At 37.6% G+C, this 18,685-nt stretch overlaps 1 protein-coding gene across 1 annotated transcript; it reads left to right on the forward strand.

Moving 5' to 3' along the window:
* Positions 1 to 13,481: 13,481 nt before the first annotated feature.
* Positions 13,482 to 18,182, forward strand: LOC148058776 (uncharacterized). Its single transcript, XM_087782512.1, has 3 exons — positions 13,482 to 15,409; positions 17,845 to 17,953; positions 17,996 to 18,182. Exons 1-3 carry the CDS (start codon positions 13,999 to 14,001, stop codon positions 18,180 to 18,182), a joined length of 1,707 nt encoding a protein of 568 aa, XP_087638638.1. The 5' UTR covers positions 13,482 to 13,998.
* The last annotated feature ends 503 nt before the right edge of the window (positions 18,183 to 18,685 follow it).

The raw sequence follows: 18,685 nt of genomic DNA on the forward strand, positions 1-18,685 counted from the left end.
AGTGTTTCTCTTGTTTATTTCAGATGCAAATTGATATATATAGCTATATAAACCCTTTATTTGATGTTTGAAAACTGCTATTCAGAGCTCCAGCAGAATCTTAGAAAACGTCATTCTCTCAGTCTGAGAACATCAGTTTGAGACAATATTTCAGGTTAACCATAACTTTTGAAAACAGCTTTGAATAAGTGTTTCTCTTGTTTATTTCAGATGGAAAATGATATATATAGCTATATGAACCCTTTATTTGATGTTTGAAAACTGCTATTCAGAGCTCCAGCAGAATCTTGGAAAACGTCATTCTCTCAGTCTGAGAACATCAGTTTGAAACAATATTTCAGGTTAAACATAACTTTTGAAAACAGCTTCGAATAAGTGTTTCTCTTGTTTATTTCAGATGCAAATTGATATATATAGCTATATAAACCCTTTATTTGATGTTTTAAAACTGTTATTCAGAGCTCCAGCAGAATCTTGGAAAACGTCATTCTCTCAGTCTGAGAAGATCAGTTTGAGACAATATTTCAGGTTAAACATAACTTTTGAAAACAGCTTCGAATAAATGTTTCTCTTGTTTATTTCAGATGCAAATTGATATGTAGCTATATAAACCCTTTATTTGATGTTTGAAAACTGCTATTCAGAGCTCCAGCAGAATCTTAGAAAAAGTCATTCTCTCAGTCTGAGAACATCAGTTTGAGACAATGTTTCAGGTTAAACATAACTTTTGAAAACAGCTTCGAATAAGTGTTTCTCTTGTTTATTTCAGATGCAAATTGATATATATAGCTATATAAACCCTTTATTTGATGTTTGAAAACTGTTATTCAGAGCTCCAGTAGCATCTTAGCCCGCGTTCACTACTTCCAAGACTGTGAAAACATTCTGAGACTCGCTCGGACTAGACAACGCAATGCTGTATCTACAAGACCGTTCTGGTGGACCTGTCAATCAAATTCAAAGGAGAAGACATGGTGGTGTTTGGTTTGTGCACCAGGTAGGGTGCTTGGGGGAATTGCATTGTGGAAAAAAAAGAGAAATGTTGATAAAAAAGAAGAACCACAAGGTGGCGGGATTGGACATCAAATACATCTCAGTCTGAATACATCACATTTAGAGAAGGTCTCACTTAAACATATCCTTTGAAAACAGCTTCGAATAAGTGTTTCTCTTGTTTATTTCAGATGCAAATTGATATATATAGCTATATAAACCCTTTATTTGATGTTTGAAAACTGTTATTCAGAGCTCCAGCAGAATCTTGGAAAACGTCATTCTCTCAGTCTGAGAACATCAGTTTGAGACAATATTTCAGGTTAAACATAACTTTTGAAATCAGCTTCGAATAAGTGTTTCTCTTGTTTTTTTCAGATGCAAATTGATATATATAGCTATATAAACCCTTTATTTGATGTTTGAAAACTGTTATTCAGAGCTCCAGCAGAATCTTGGAAAACGTCATTCTCTCAGTCTGAGAACAATCAGTTTGAGACAATATTTCAGGTTAAACATAACTTTTGAAAACAGCTTCGAATAAGTGTTTCTCTTGTTTATTTCAGATGCAAATTGATATATATAGCTATATAAACCCTTTATTTGATCTTTGAAAACTGCTATTCAGAGCTTCAGCAGAATCTTAGAAAACGTCATTCTCTCGGTCTGAGAACATCAGTTTGAGACAATATTTCAGGTTAAACATAACTTTTGAAAACAGCTTTGAATAAGTTTTTCTTTTGTTTATTTCAGATGCAAATTGATATATATAGCTATATAAACCCTTTATTTGATGTTTGAAAACTGCTATTCAGAGCTCCAGCAGAATCTTAGAAAACGTCATTCTCTCAGTCTGAGAACATCAGTTTGAGACAATGTTTCAGGTTAAACATAACTTTTGAAAACAGCTTCGAATAAGTGTTTCTCTTGTTTATTTCAGATGCAAATTGATATATATAGCTATATAAACCCTTTATTTGATGTTTGAAAACTGCTATTCAGAGCTCCAGCAGAATCTTAGAAAACGTCATTCTCTCAGTCTGAGAACATCAGTTTGAGACAATATTTCAGGTTAAACATTACTTTTGAAAACAGCTTCGAATAAGTGTTTCTCTTGTTTATTTCAGATGCAAATTGATATATATAGCTATATAAACCCTTTATTTGATGTTTGAAAACTGTTATTCAGAGCTCCAGCAGCATCTTAGCCCGCGTTCACTACTTCCAAGACTGTGAAAACATTCTGAGACTCGCTCGGACTAGACAACGCAATGCTGTATCTACAAGACCGTTCTGGTGGACCTGTCAATCAAATTCAAAGGAGAAGACATGGTGGTGTTTGGTTTGTGCACCAGGTAGGGTGCTTGGGGGAATTGCATTGTGGAAAAAAAAAGAGAAATGTTGATAAAAAAGAAGAACCACAAGGTGGCGGGATTGGACATCAAATACATCTCAGTCTGAATACATCACATTTAGAGAAGGTCTCACTTAAACATATCCTTTGAAAACAGCTTCGAATAAGTGTTTCTCTTGTTTATTTCAGATGCAAATTGATATATATAGCTATATAAACCCTTTATTTGATGTTTGAAAACTGTTATTCAGAGCTCCAGCAGAATCTTGGAAAACGTCATTCTCTCAGTCTGAGAACATCAGTTTGAGACAATATTTCAGGTTAAACATAACTTTTGAAAACAGCTTCGAATAAGTGTTTCTCTTGTTTATTTCAGATGCAAATTGATATATATAGCTATATAAACCGTTTAACATCAGTTTGAGACAATATTTCATGTTAAACATAACTTTTGAAAACAGCTTCGAATAAGTGTTTCTCTTGTTTTTTTCAGATGCAAATTGATATATATAGCTATATAAACCCTTTATTTGATGTTTGAAAACTGTTATTCAGAGCTCCAGCAGAATCTTGGAAAACGTCATTCTCTCAGTCTGAGAACAATCAGTTTGAGACAATATTTCAGGTTAAACATAACTTTTGAAAACAGCTTCGAATAAGTGTTTCTCTTGTTTATTTCAGATGCAAATTGATATATATAGCTATATAAACCCTTTATTTGATGTTTGAAAACTGTTATTCAGAGCTCCAGCAGCATCTTAGCCCGCGTTCACTACTTCCAAGACTGTGAAAACATTCTGAGATTGCTCGGACTAGACAACGCAATGCTGTATCTACAAGACCGTTCTGGTGGACCTGTCAATCAAATTCAAAGGAGAAGACATGGTGGTGTTTGGTTTGTGCACCAGGTAGGGTGCTTGGGGGAATTGCATTGTGGAAAAAAAAGAGAAATGTTGATAAAAAAGAAGAACCACAAGGTGGCGGGATTGGACATCAAATACATCTCAGTCTGAATACATCACATTTAGAGAAGGTCTCACTTAAACATATCCTTTGAAAACAGCTTCGAATAAGTGTTTCTCTTGTTTATTTCAGATGCAAATTGATATATATAGCTATATAAACCCTTTATTTGATCTTTGAAAACTGCTATTCAGAGCTTCAGCAGAATCTTAGAAAACGTCATTCTCTCAGTCTGAGAACATCAGTTTGAGACAATATTTCAGGTTAAACATAACTTTTGAAACCAGCTTCGAATAAGTGTTTCTCTTGTTTATTTCAGATGCAAATTGATATATATAGCTATATAAACCCTTTATTTGATGTTTGAAAACTGCTATTCAGAGCTCCAGCAGAATCTTAGAAAACGTCATTCTCTCAGTCTGAGAACATCAGTTTGAGACAATATTTCAGGTTAAACATAACTTTTGAAAACAGCTTTGAATAAGTTTTTCTTTTGTTTATTTCAGATGCAAATTGATATATATAGCTATATAAACCCTTTATTTGATGTTTGAAAACTGCTATTCAGAGCTCCAGCAGAATCTTAGAAAACGTCATTCTCTCAGTCTGAGAACATCAGTTTGAGACAATATTTCAGGTTAAACATAACTTTTGAAAACAGCTTCGAATAAGTGTTTCTCTTGTTTATTCCAGATGCAAATTGATATATATAGCTATATAAACCCTTTATTTGATGTTTGAAAACTGCTATTCAGAGCTCCAGCAGAATCTTAGAAAACGTCATTCTCTCGGTCTGAGAACATCAGTTTGAGACAATATTTAAGGTTAAACATAACTTTTGAAAACAGCTTTGAATAAGTGTTTCTCTTTTTTATTTCAGATGCAAATTGATATATATATATATATATATATTTTCATTTGGCTGTGAATTTTTTCCCTGCCATTTTGAAAGCGAACTTGACACAAATTGTTTACTCAAAAGATCTTTTCCCTACTGAGAAACTTTGCGGTATTTTCATCCAACGCGCATGTATTGAACTCAAGTGAAGCGAACACACACATTTAGAAAACACAAACCCAAACCTCGATATGAACATTAGAGTGATGGGATCGACAGTTCTTTTGACTGTACTTTGGCACTTAGTGCCAACATAAAAACTAAATGTTCTGTAGCAAAGTCTATTATAGAATCCCTCCCACCGGCACGGTCGCAGCTGAGTTCAACTGAACTGAGAAAGGAATGAAGTTCAGTACGTTCACTCAAAAGATCGTTCGTTCCAACAAATCGTTCGAGAACCACACAACACTAGAACGTTAGAGCCGCATGAAACCAGGCAAAGAGCCGCATGCGGCTCGGGAGCCGCGGGTTGGCCAGGCCTGGTGTAGAAAAAACTTTTTTTTACCCCCTATTGGCCCTTATGTGGGTGTTTTTAGTAGAATGACCTTATCACAATATGGCCTAAATTAATATTATTATAAATAGTGGCCTTGATAGTCTTCATATGGTTGAATTATCCTCAACATCTAGTCACACCCTAAAAGCATTATGACATTAATGTTACATATATTAAACTTTACTCACCTCTTCTCCGTTGTCTCACTGAACTTTCAGTCACTTGAATCAGACATTTCAATATCAAGTCAAGTTAAGTTATTTTATTGTCAAATAAACAAATAACAAAATAACAAAAAACAATTAATTGATAACAATTTGGACAATATTTGTCTTAATCAGGTAGAGGATATTTATCTTCAACGTCACTCACAAAATGGAAAGAGGTGGAACTGGAGTCCTAAATTATGTCTAACAACTTACCGATGGTAGTTGTGGACGTTGTGATGGCACAGAATGGGCAAGATGGGGCACCACTTGTGTTGACATACCCTTTGACAAAATATACATATCAATTAAAAAAAGAGGTTGTGATTATTCCATCAGAATGAAGATGGATTCAAAATAATTCACAGTTATGAAAACATTTTCTATTTCATCAACATAAACTACACTTTACTAAAAGTTATTACAGTTCTGGTAAGATCAATGAAAAAGCATGACATAAACATAACTGCAAACAACCTAATAAATGACTTTAAATAACTTATATTTAGCATGCAATGCAAATTTTGATGTAATATGCGCTATGGTGGCTAGCACTAGCTTACGCAAGCTAGTGTTTTACATTAAGTGAAAAGTAACAAAGAAAACACAAATATGACTTACCTGGGGTGATGCAGTTTGTATTAGTGATGGGATCGGCAGTTCTTTTGACTGTACTGAATAACTAGAATCAGTTCATTAAAAGGATTCGTTCAAAATATTCTTTCAGTTCATTCGTTCACTAAATCACTAACTCAGTGCTTATGGAGCCCAGACTGCAATATCACCTACTTCCTGAACGCAGCCAAACAATCCGTTACTAACTTAAAGGATTCAGACCCGAGGTTAACATTCAATGCACTTCAGGGACAATGCAAAAAAAAAAAAAAGGACGCCCGGTGCGTTCACGGATAAGGAGCAGTACACAGACATTCGTGAGAAATTCAGCAAATAGAGAGGATCTTGAGGTGTGTTCACAGCTGAACATGAATCCTCGTTCACTGAAGGAATCCGTGTCTCGCGAATCCCCGGATGTGAATCCTCGTTCATTGAACGAATCTGTGTGTCGCGAATAACGGGATGTGAATCCTCGTTCACTGAACGAATCTGTGTCTCGCGCATCGGTAGCAGCCTAATGTGACAAACTCTCGTTGTGTATATACGTTTACAAACAAACGCAAATGCAAATGTAGTAGAGATTCTGTTACTTTTAAAAACACTGTGTGTGCGTTTCCAGCCTGTCCAATAAACAATTAAAGTGTGACTAAATGCTTGGTTGTTAAATGTTTTTTTGCACTAAAATAAAAATTAAATAAAACAAAAATAATAATAATACTAAAATGTAACATAAACTTAAATGCAATCAACAATAAATTAAAAAGGCCTTGTCTAAGTAAAACATTTTACTTGTTTTTAGATTTAGATTTAACATTTAGATTTAACATTTAGATATAGATTTAACATTTAAATATAGATTTAAATTTATATTTATATTTATATTTAGATTTAAGATTTAGATTTAACATTTAGATATGTATTTAACATTTACATTTAAATTTGACATTTAGATTTTATATTTCATAAATGTGAGAAATATTGTCTAAATGTCGGAAAACATAGCAAAATAATGCTTCTAAATCAGCGAATAAACAAGTAATTAATTGTACATTCATTGCCCTATAGAAGCTTGCTCACAACTCCTCGCACACCCTGCCCACGAGGGTAGCCATTCAGAGACCAGCGGCTTGAATCCTTCTGCTGTCATTGGCTGGACTTCTCCACCAATCATAGGGAGCTACCCGAGGGAAGAAGGGCGGGTCTTGCCGCATCTTCAGCAGAAAGATTCAGAGAAAATGGTGCAAAAAAAACGACGAAAGAAATACACAGCCTCAAGTAAGTTATATTTCTTAAAGTTGTGTTCATATAGTGAGGTGTTACCTAAATATTAAATTATGTTGACACATTTAAATATTACATTTAATATAGCGCAAATGGTGGCACTACCTCATTAAAATGTCTTATGCTAAAATGCTAAAACATCTATGGCTACTAAGGACAGTTCACTGAAAATAATATTGTAAAGAAAACATCATTTTCAGATAAGATTTCACTTTAAACCTAACTTTTTAAAACAACTTCAAATAAGTGTTTTCTTATGTTTGTTTTTATAAATTATTATTGATGTTTATAGCTAAATAAACCCTTTATTTGAAGTTTGGAAACTGTTCTGCAGGTTTACAGCAGCATGTTAGAAAACCTGATTCAGTTCATCCTCTGGTTTTATTCAAAACTTTTTTACTCCCCACATTATTTATTTATTTATTTAAATTTCCCTTTTTTTGAACAGATAGTCAGGAAGTCGTCGTGGGAGAGGGGCTTCGCTCATGGCTGCATCTACACAACCGTGCTGGTGGACCTGTCAGTCAAATTCAAAGGAGAAGACATGGTGGTGTTTGGTTCCTGCACAAGGTAGGGGGCTTGAGGGGCTTGTATTGTGGCTAAAAAATTGTGATAAAAAAAAAAGATCCAGGCTAGGCGGCATGTTCCCACACACTGCGGTCAAGTGAGCTGCGATCTAGCCGCAACCTTAAAACACTTGCGTTTTTGTGAAGGTGTTACAGTAGTGGGAGAGAAGTCATACGCGGAAGGATCTACAACACTATTACTGATATATTCTCAAAAATACTCTGATATGGTGACATTAAGGTAAGATTTGAAGAGACATTTGCGTGATGAGACCAGAGTCTCCAAACATGTGTGAGACTTTTGGAAGAAAAGCAGCCGAAATAGGAAATATTTATTTTCTGCTAATCTGTTATAATTTCCTGTTTATTTTTTTGTTGTCTTACAAAATAATTCAATTATGGTTGTTTAAATAATTTAATTACTGACTTATGGCGTTATTTTTGCTTAGAAAGCTGTTTGTGCACAACCTTTTTTATTATAAAAAATAAACCTTATTAGTTGACAAAGATCTGACTTTATTTTCATGTTCAGCAGGTTTTGAAGTATAAGTGAACAACGTTTCATGTATTTTTACTGTAGAAATATGGATTTATTGTCAATTTAGTACAGTGTATTGATGTCCCTGTTAATCATGCACAATATATTTTAATTCTTATAAAAAAAACTCAATAGTTGACAAAGATCTGACTTTATTTTCATGTTCAACAGGTTTTGAAGTATAAGTGAAATAAGTTATGTATTTTTACTGTAGAAACATTGATTTATTGTCAATTTAGTACAGTGTATTGATGTCACTGTTATTGAAGCACTATATATTTTAATCCTTATCAAAAGAAAACCTAAAATACATGATGGAACTGCTATCTTCGGTGCGCAAGGATTTAGCTGAAATTATTCAAACAGAAGTTTGCGCAATGTTGGAAAGTGAGATGGCGTTGATTCGAGCGGATATTGTTGCAGCTAGAGCGGAGCTCAAAGAATACAGGTTGACGATCGCCTCTGAACTCTCCGCCATGAAATCTACGGTGAAGGATGTGGAAGAAAGTTTGTCAACGTGGACAGATGATGTTGTTTCACTCAAGAAGGAGGTGAAGCGGCTAACGGGGGTCATGGACCAACTTCAGAATAAATGCGAGGACTTGGAGGCGAGGTCGCGGACAAACAACATAAGATCCTTATGTCGAAATACCGGAGACCCTTGAATGCAACACCGAGTCTGTGTCCGCGCTTCTGCAGCGGGCCTTTGATCTGAAAGACGCGCCGCTCCTGGACAGAGCTCACCGTCTCTCCCCGCCTGGATCTACAGAGGGACGCCGGTCAAACACGATCATAGCCTGCGTTCACTACTTCCAAGACTGTGAAAACATTCTGAGACTCGCTCGGACTAGACAACGCATCGGTGTGGACGGAGTCAGCACCTCAGTGTTTCCTGACTACCCGACAAGTGTTGCCAAAGCACGCGCAGCGTTCAATGACGTCAAGAGTCGGTTTTGGGGAGTGGACGGGGTTCGGTTCGGATTTGCTTATCCTGCCCGCTTCAGAATCACGTACAAGAAGTGTTTTCTTTTGTTTGTTATTATAAATTATTATTGATGTTTATAGCTAAATAAACCCTTTATTTGAAGTTTGGAAACTGTTCTGCAGGTTTACAGCAGCATGTTAGAAAACCTGATTCAGTTCATCCTCTGGTTTTATTCAAAACTTTTTTACTCCCCACATTATTTATTTATTTATTTAAATTTCCCTTTTTTTGAACAGATAGTCAGGAAGTCGTCGTGGGAGAGGGGCTTCGCTCATGGCTGCATCTACACAACCGTGCTGGTGGACCTGTCAGTCAAATTCAAAGGAGAAGACATGGTGGTGTTTGGTTCCTGCACAAGGTAGGGGGCTTGAGGGGATTGTATTGTGGCTAAAAAATTGTGATTAAAAAAAAAGATCCAGGCTAGGCGGCATGGTCCCCCTCACTGCGGTCAAGTGAGCCGCGATCTAGCCGCAACCTTAAAACACTTGCGTTTTTGTGAAGGTGTTACAGTAGTGGGAGAGAAGTCATACGCGGAAGGATCTACGACACTATTACTGATATATTCTCAAAAATACTCTGATATGGTGACATTAAAGTAAGATTTGAAGAGACATTTGCGTGATGAGACCAGAGTCTCCAAACATGTGTGAGACTGTTGGAAGAAAAGCAGCCGAAATAGGAAATATTTATTTTCTGCTAATCTGTTATAATTTCCTGTTTATTTTTTTGTTTTCTTACAAAATAATTCAATTACGGTTGTTTAAATAATTTAATTACTGACTTATGGCGTTATTTTTGCTTAGAAAGCTGTTTGTGCACAACCCTTTTTAATTATAAAAAATAAACCTTATTAGTTGACAAAGATCTGACTTTATTTTCATGTTCAGCAGGTTTTGAAGTATAAGTGAACAAAGTTTCATGCATTTTTACTGTAGAAATATGGATTTATTGTCAATTTAGTACAGTGTATTGTTAGATTGGAAATTATTCTACACTATACGTATACGCCATAAGTTAAATTAATGCTAAAAAGATGATCAAAATATAGAGTATAAAATACTAGCCTCATCTAAGAGCTTAAACGTTTAAATACACATTCACAACCAACATTTCACTTGCATACTGATATACACTGTGTCAAGGGTAGCTTGAAACAGACTAGAGATTATTCAGCGATTTAATGAAGGACTGTCTGTCTGCTCTGTTCACACCTGTGGACGTGAAACAAAAGGGCAACACGGAACACACCCAAAAGAGGGGGGCTGGAAGACAAAGGAACTTGCCCACACAACAGGCAAGGAAGGAAGTTACTCTCCAGGTGACTCGAAACAGAAGTTAACATAACAGAACCACTGCCCCGGAAAAGGCGACCCCCTGGACAGGAAACTTTCCCTTAAATGTAGAGACAACCCATAACCAGGGACCGTCTTTCCCGGAGCTATTGACCTGTACAGCTGCCGGCAAAGAGCGAGTCCGATCGATCGTAAAAGTTTGTATGTTTGTTTGTTTTGAAGCGGTGAATAAACGACCGTACACTCTGAATTGATCCTTTTTTCTCCATAAAGCAAAGTATTAAGACCCGGAGGTGACGTCGTGTTGGAGCGACGGTAACGGACTCCGGTTCTATCCGTTTTAAATGGTCCCGTGACCCGGATTTGTTTTGGAGATTCTTGGAAAGAGGAATGGCGACTGACTGAAGTTTTTTCTCAGCCGGACGAACGGGACAAAGATAAGGTAAGCAGAAAGCCTTTTATTTGATTTCTGCATTTAGTTTCGTCTGGCTGAGTTGATCGATGTCCGAAGCTGTGTGAGTGGATGGGTTGTGCATTGATTCCGCTTGTAAAGCAAACGAACATATAACTTGTTGTTTTGGTTTTGGTTTTCCGTTACGATTCTCGGCACATAAAGTAATCACAGACAGAACAAAATTGGCCGGGGATTCTGTCGAGTGACAAATATATCTCTATTAGCACGTTTTAAAGGCATTTAATTCACCCTTTTAGAGAGGCTTAACCCCCGAGAGTACGAACGGAATGTTTTAAAAAAAAAGGCTTTTCTTGGTTAAATAATCGAGTTTCTGGGTATGGTTACGCTGACTAGTGAGTACTTATATTATGATAAAAAATAAAAACACTTTCTTGATTAAATACAACGTTAACGCTAATGTGTGTTTGTTAAGTTTTTTGGGAAGAAATTTATAGATAAGCTTTCTTGAATTTCTATTGGTTAAAAAAGAGGTTTTTTTCTTGTAAGTTTTATGCTGCGAGTTTATTTTTAAAAAAGGGAAAAAACGGCTTACTTGGAGTTATTTATAAAAGTAGTTTTTACGGTCAACTGCCGTGGACTTCTATTGGTTGAAAAAAGCGTTTTTTGCTTGTGAATTTTATATCACAAGTTTTTTTTTAATAGATTTTTGGTCATTATAATATAAGTATTCAAGCGTGTTTTTTGTTTTAAAAAGCATTTTCTTGCGAGGATTGATGCCGCAAGTTTTTTGACAAGGGTTGAAATACTTTTGTTGTTTCTTATGTTACGTTGGTTGCATAGTGAGTACCTATATTGTGATAAAAAAAATAACGACTTTCTTGACTAAATGCGACGTTAATGCTAATACGTGTTTTTTCAAGTTTTGTGGAAAGAAATTCTTCAGTTTCTATTGGGTTTAAAAAAGAGTTTTTTCTTGTAAGTTCTATGAGTTTTTTTAACAAATTAAGGGTAAAAATAACTTTGTTTGATTGTCATGTCATAATAAAGTTTGGGATTATAATATAGGTATTCAAGCGTGACAGTTCTCATATAGAGAGGGAGACGAACAATTGGTGTAAAAATAAATAAAATAAAAAATTAATTAAAAATAAGAAAAAACAAAATAAATAAAAAGAAGAAATGGAGTTATCTGAACTGCGGTTAAAATGGCAGTCTCGTGGAATAGGATCATGTGGTGCTGTATTGTTTCGCTCTGTAAGTTCATATGTGGAAAAAATTGCTCCGTTGGATCGGAAAAATGTTGTGAAAAACTGGTATAAATGGGCTAAAGAGCAAAGGAAGATTGGAAATCTGCCTGATTGGGGCATGCCTATGCCTGAAGAAGATATTCTTGGTGAAAATGTGAAAAGTATTAATCTTGAACTTGAAGTCATTAGGAGGAGAAAAACAAGCATGTTGTTTAGTGAAAAATACAGACTGGCTTTGTTAGAAAAAACAAAAACTGATAGAGACAGATTTTTTGTGATCATGGAAATGGTAAAAATGATAAAGTTGAATACTGAAGTGATGGCACCAGTGAAAGCTGTTAAGAAGGAAGTTGTTGATGGAAACAATGTAACCAAAACAACAGATTCACCACCACCTTACCTAGAAGGTGGAAACCAAAATGCAAATCCACAAATGTCAGAAATAAATCCTTTTAAACCTTATGCACAACTGTCTGATGAATTGCAAAAAATGGTAATGAAAGAGAAAGTGAACACCCAGACACCAGTGTTCAATGTTACAGGAGGGCAGCTGATGATGGATCAAGATGGTAATGAAATAGATAAAACAAAAATGATAAATGTAAAAGAGATTATGGATAATGTAGCAATAATAACACACAGGCAAGAAAATCTCACAAGAGATCTGTTAGACACAGCAGAAAAAACACTTAGCAGATCAGTTGAAATGGCAATCAGACAAGGACAAAATAAAGAAGATGAAGATGTGAGTGCAGCCCTGACAAGTGCACTAGAAACCATAGAAAAGTTGCGTAAAAAAGCAAAGGACAAAGCAGATAAATTGAAAAAGAAAAAGTACAGCGAGGAAGAAAGCAGCAGTGAGGATGAAGAACTAGACAAATATTGTAAGTATAAACTTGACCCAGGCACGCCATTGAAACCTTCTAAACATACAGTAAAAACTAAAAGTGAGAAAGGGACACTAAAAGAAAGATCGGATGGATTGGGAACAAGCCTTTCTGGACAATTTCCTTTAGTGGTGAAAAGTGGAAGAAGGAGGGATTATACTGATTATGTCTCAGCAAGTATGATGGATGTACAATGTCTGAAAGAAAAACTTCCTCCGTTGGAAAGAGGAGCAGGTCCGTGGATTAATGTTTTTTGCAACAATATGACAGGAATTGTATTGGCTATTGGAGATTGGAGACAAATTGTTACAGCATGTGTGGGTGCTGATAAAGTGTCAAAAATAGAAGAAGAAGCAGGAACAGAATGCGAGCCTCATCAAACACCATTCTCTCATCATTCAAGACATATATGGCTGGCCATGAGGGAGGCGTTCCCTACAAAGGTGGATGTGAATGAACTAACGTCATGCATGTACAATGATGGAGAAACTGGTAGTGAATATGTAACACGCTATAGGACAAAGTGGGAGGAACAACTGGGGGGTCCACTAACTGACAGTCACCTTGCACTTCTCAGGGGGGCAATTGTAAAGGGATGCCCCATTTCTGTAATAAAACGTTTAGAAACTGTGGTAGGATTGGATAAAAAAACTACAGTAGAGTGGGAAGAATATGTAAACCACTATGTTAAGATGCATAACAAAGAATTAAAAGAACAAGACGAATGTGACAAAAATGACATAAGACAATTGAATAAAAAAAAACTCACTGAGTTTCGTCAACAGGCAAATAACACAAAGAAAGAAGGAACTGAGACAACTCTACATCAAATGTTACAGCGGCCATCAATGGCTGCAGCCCAACAGTACTTCACACCACATGACAACTGCTGTTATTCATGTGGGCAACCAGATCACTGGAGAAATGAATGTCCTTTCTACCCCCAGAACCCATTGTTTTACCCACAGCCTAAATTAAGAGGGGGACGTGGGAATTACACAAAAACACGGTCCCGTGGAAATAATAATCACTACAGAGGGCACAGTGGTCCATATCGGCCCCCACATGATGCTTACCCAGTTCCTAACAGAGGAAATCCAGGGGACCAGCAGGGCCAAGAGCAACATGATGCACCAAATGCACGCATTTTGCCTCAACAGCAATAGAGGGGCCGGAACACAACTAAGGGAGTAGGAGACAGTGAACATTTATTTCCTGAACCCATCGTCAATGTAACCATTGAAGATGAGGTAAAACCATTTATGGTTGATACTGGAGCTCGCTACAGTGTCTGCACCTGGAATATTCCTGCCTCTTCTGAGACAGTCAGTGTAGTTGGGTTTACCGGTAAGATTGAACAGTGTCCATTAACATACCCCCTTTCAGGCACTGTGGCTGGAGTGGATTTCGTACACACATTTTTGAAAAATCGACAATGCCCCATTAACCTTCTAGGACGCGATTTACTTGGTATTTTGCGTGCTGTCATTGTGTGCGGACCCACATACACACACATAAAATTGCCGAATGGCACTGTTATAAAATGTGGCAATATGGGACATCAACAGAGAGAAATGTTACTCAGAGAAGGTACCGATCAGGAACCAACGGCTGTTGTGTGGTGGGGTAGGCTAATACAACAGGAAGACTCATCCATTGTAGAAGCTGCAAAGGAATGGATGCCTTGGATAAAAAGCTTGAGAAAATATTCTAAAAATCCAGATGTTTTACATTGTACTTATAATTATCTCCGTTTTCCAGAATCAGATGATGATATTGACTTGTATGAACATGCATGGCAGAAATGGGTAAATGTTTGCAACAATGATGGGACCCCATGGCTGACTACTGGATGCATGTACGTTGGTAAAGAAGGAGTAGCTGTCGAGGTAAAATTGAATGATAAAATGGAAGAAATGTATACATTAACTGAGTCCTCACCCCACATTACATTATTGATAGCTGCAGGAGGAGAGGCTAAAAATCTTGGACCTATGGTAAAAACGGGTCAGAATACTGATAATGCATGGCAGACAGTTATTGGATGTGTGAGGTTATTTTATTGCAGGAAGCTGGAGATGTATCGAATCACACTTGAAAACTGCAATGCGGCACAGAAGCTGGAGAAGGTGGTATTGGATAGACAGCACGGACGGGAAGGCACGGACTCCCCGCTGGTATCCAGTAAACTGAACGATATCCCACATGAAATATGGTCCAGCGGGGGAGCCGATGTCGGACTCATGAAAGAAGTAACACCTATATCCATTAAATGGAAGCAAGAGATAAAGTATGTATGGAAAGATCAGTATAAAATATCAAAAGAACAATCGGATGGAATTGAACCTGTGATTAATCAACTAATTGAAGGAGGAGTACTAAGACCATGTGCCTCCAATAACAACACTCCAATCAGTCCAGTTAAGAAGCCTGGAAAGGATGTTTATAGACTTGTACATGACCTAAGAGCAGTAAATGATGCACTGATACATTGCAAACTTGACACACCAAATCCATTCACAATTTGTGCAAACATTGAGAACAGATTCAAATGGTTTAGTGTTATTGATCTTGCTAATGCTTTTTTCTGTATTCCAGTAACACAAGAGACCGGTGAAAAGTTTGCATTCACTCACAAGGGAACTCAGTATGCCTACACGAGACTACCTCAGGGTTTGAGTGAAAGCCCAGCAATATTCAATAGTATGTTGTTAAAAAAACTGCGTGAGTTTGAACCTATAATACCTGAAACTTGTTGTCTTTTACAGTATGTGGATGATCTATTGTTGGCTGGAGAATTTGAGACAGAGGTGGCAGATGTAACAATCAAGTTGCTGAAATGGTTGGGTGAAAAAGGTCTGAAGGTGAACAAAGACAAAATGCAATTGTGCAGGAAAAGAGTTGTTTTCTTAGGCAAAGTGGTGACGCACAAAGGATTCGAAATGACTCCGACTCAGAAAGACAGCATTGCATCACACCCGAAGCCTACTACAGTACGAGGTATGATGAGTTTTCTTGGATTGGTTAATTACAGCAGAAACTATATTGCACACTTTGCAGAAATAACATACCCTCTCAGGGATATGATTAAGATTGCAGGGTCTACAGACTATAAAGCAACACTCGAATGGACTACAGAAGGAGAAAAGGCCTTCATTGCTGTTAAAAAGGGACTCTTGGAAGCTGTAGATCTGGCAAAATCAAATTATTCATCTGAATTTTTTCTAGATGTGTCAGAATCACAAGGTTTTGTGAATTCAGTTTTATGGCAGAAAGCAAGCTTGGGAAGGAAAGTCCTATGTTACTATAGTGCTCGACTGGATGGTGTTGAACTGGGACTTAACCAATGTGGAAGGATCATTTGTGCTATAGCCATGGCACTGCATGGAGTATCACACATTACTGTTGACTGTGATGTTAATATCAATACTCGACACTCCGTGGTCAGCTTCCTGTCAAGCAAAAAATTTGCTCTCTCATGTAATAGAAAAAGTAAATTACTTGAATTGTTGTGTAATGACAGTATTCACTTCTACTATGGTATCACCAACATGGCTGACAAAATGGACACAGGAGAAGGGACACCTCATGAATGTGAGGAAGTGACTACCATGGAGGATAACACAGACTTAGGAAGAGCGACTACGACCACCCTTACTGGAAATATAGTCAACATTTTTACTGATGGACATAGTCATTGGGATCCTGTCAGAGGAAAGACTATTGCTGCCTATTCAGTTGTGATGGAAATTGAAAATGAAAAATTTAAGGTAATGGAAGCTAAATGTCTACCAAAGGGTAGTGCACAATTGGCAGAACTGATGGGGGTAATTAGAGCCTGTGAACTTTGTAAAAACCTGCGCATAAACATTTTTACTGACTCTGCTTATGTTGTAAGAGCCTGTTGCACTGATGTAATTAGTTGGCGTAGAACGGGTTTTAAAACTACTACAGGAGCAGAAGTAAAACATGCTATTGAAGTAAGACGCCTATCAGAGGCATTAAAATTACCAAACAAAGTTGCAGTTATTAAAGTGCCTGGACACTCAAAAGGTAATAACAAAATTGCTTACGGAAATAACTTTGCAGATAAGACGGCTAAAACAGTCGCAGGTTATGTGCCTCCACCAGAATGTGGAAAGCCAGAAATGATTGTCAGAAGCAACTCAAAAATTAGCTCAAGACGAGGAATAGACGACATTATTGAAATTCAGACTAATGCAGCTCCTACTGAAAAACAATCTTGGTTGGAGGGTGGAGCAATTAAAGACAAAACGTCAGGGATCTGGCGTAGTTTCGATGGGAGAATAGTTGCTCCTGCATCCTTATTGTCTAACATGTGTCAAGAAACTCATTTTAGAGGTCATGGCTCAGGCAAACGTCTATATAACGAAATGAAAACATTATGGTGGCATCCGTTTTTGGAAGATATCTGTAAGTACAGACATGTACGATTTGTATGAAATTCAACGCACGATCAGCAATGAAAATGGGACAAGGAGGTTTCCCAGTTCCACAGTACCCTTGGGAAGAGATAGTGATTGATTTCACTGATATGGGTATTGAAAACAAAACAAAGGGAATGAGATATATGCTTGTGGCAGTGGATGTTTTCAGCAGATGGATCGAGGTTGTCCCATGTAAACGGGAAACTGCAGATGTGGTCATTAACTGGATGGTGAAGGAACTAATACCGCGGTTCGGCATGCCCAGAATGGTCAGGTCAGATAACGGCACCCACTTCACTGCTGATAAATTGAAAAAAGTTGAAGAATACTTTGGTTTACAGCATCATTTTGGAAGTGTTTATAGTCCCTCTTCACAGGGTATTGTTGAAAGAGCCAACAGAAGCCTGAAGACTGGCCTTGCAAAGATCATGGAAGATACAGGTTTGAAATGGGTGGATGCTATTCCAATTGTATTGTTGGGCATGTGATCTGGGGAGGCGGCCTGTCATGGCCTCTCACCTCATGAAGTACTGACTGGAAGACGTATGCGTACGCCTCAATCTTGCGGCCCGGATGTTGGCACACATTTGGAAGATTTTTCCAAGGAGATGGGTGAGTATATGAAACGCCTAAAGTCAGCTGTACAGTGTCTTTCTGAAGGAGTACAGGAGTGTTTGCTTCCAAAACCACCTTCCACACCGCCACCGGTCGTGGAAGTGGGCGAATGGGTGGTGAGAAGGATCCACAGCAGGCTGTGGAATGAACCAAGGTGGATGGGTCCCTTTCTGGTAATCTTAACCTCTGATTATAGTGTTAAGGTGGAGATACCGGGAAAAGGACCAAGCAGGTGGTGGCACAAAAGACAGTGCAGAAAGGTTGCACCGCCAACAGAGAGAACCTTGCGTGAAATAAAAGAACACCTGAAAGATCTAACAGGATTTGATAAAGAGGACTCCGGAGAAGACCCGGTGGATAAAACAGGGGGAGTTGAAGGATGACCAGAATGCTCCAACAGAAGGTAATGCACACACAACAAATCAAATTCCTTATGCTAACAGAATGGACCAAGAAGATTGGATGGCGCATGATGGTGTTCACAGCACTAATGATCGGTGTGGGGGGAACCATCTGGTTCCAGACATACCCAGACCACATGGATGAAACTACATCAAAAAATGAGGTAAACACTAACAAAACACAGATGTACAGGATCAAGAGAGTTCAGGAGAAAAAACCAATCGTCGCAGCTGATTACTTGGGGGCAAAACTGACCATCAACCATACCGCGGGTGAGACAATAACTTACAGATTTGATTTATGCGATGCCATTGACTGTTGGGAGAGTTACGGGTATAACGGAATGACATGGAGAGAAAATGGGTTATATATGTGTATACATGATGGGCAAATCCAAAGAGTTAACTGCAGAGGATGGTATTTGACTGGATGGGGTATAGGACCTGGTTTCAAAAATTACCCAAATAGCCAGGCTGGAATATCA

This window comes from Callionymus lyra, unplaced genomic scaffold, assembly GCF_982586985.1.
Source record: "Callionymus lyra unplaced genomic scaffold, fCalLyr1.hap1.1 HAP1_SCAFFOLD_44, whole genome shotgun sequence".
In the NCBI taxonomy this organism is placed as follows: domain Eukaryota; kingdom Metazoa; phylum Chordata; class Actinopteri; order Syngnathiformes; family Callionymidae; genus Callionymus; species Callionymus lyra.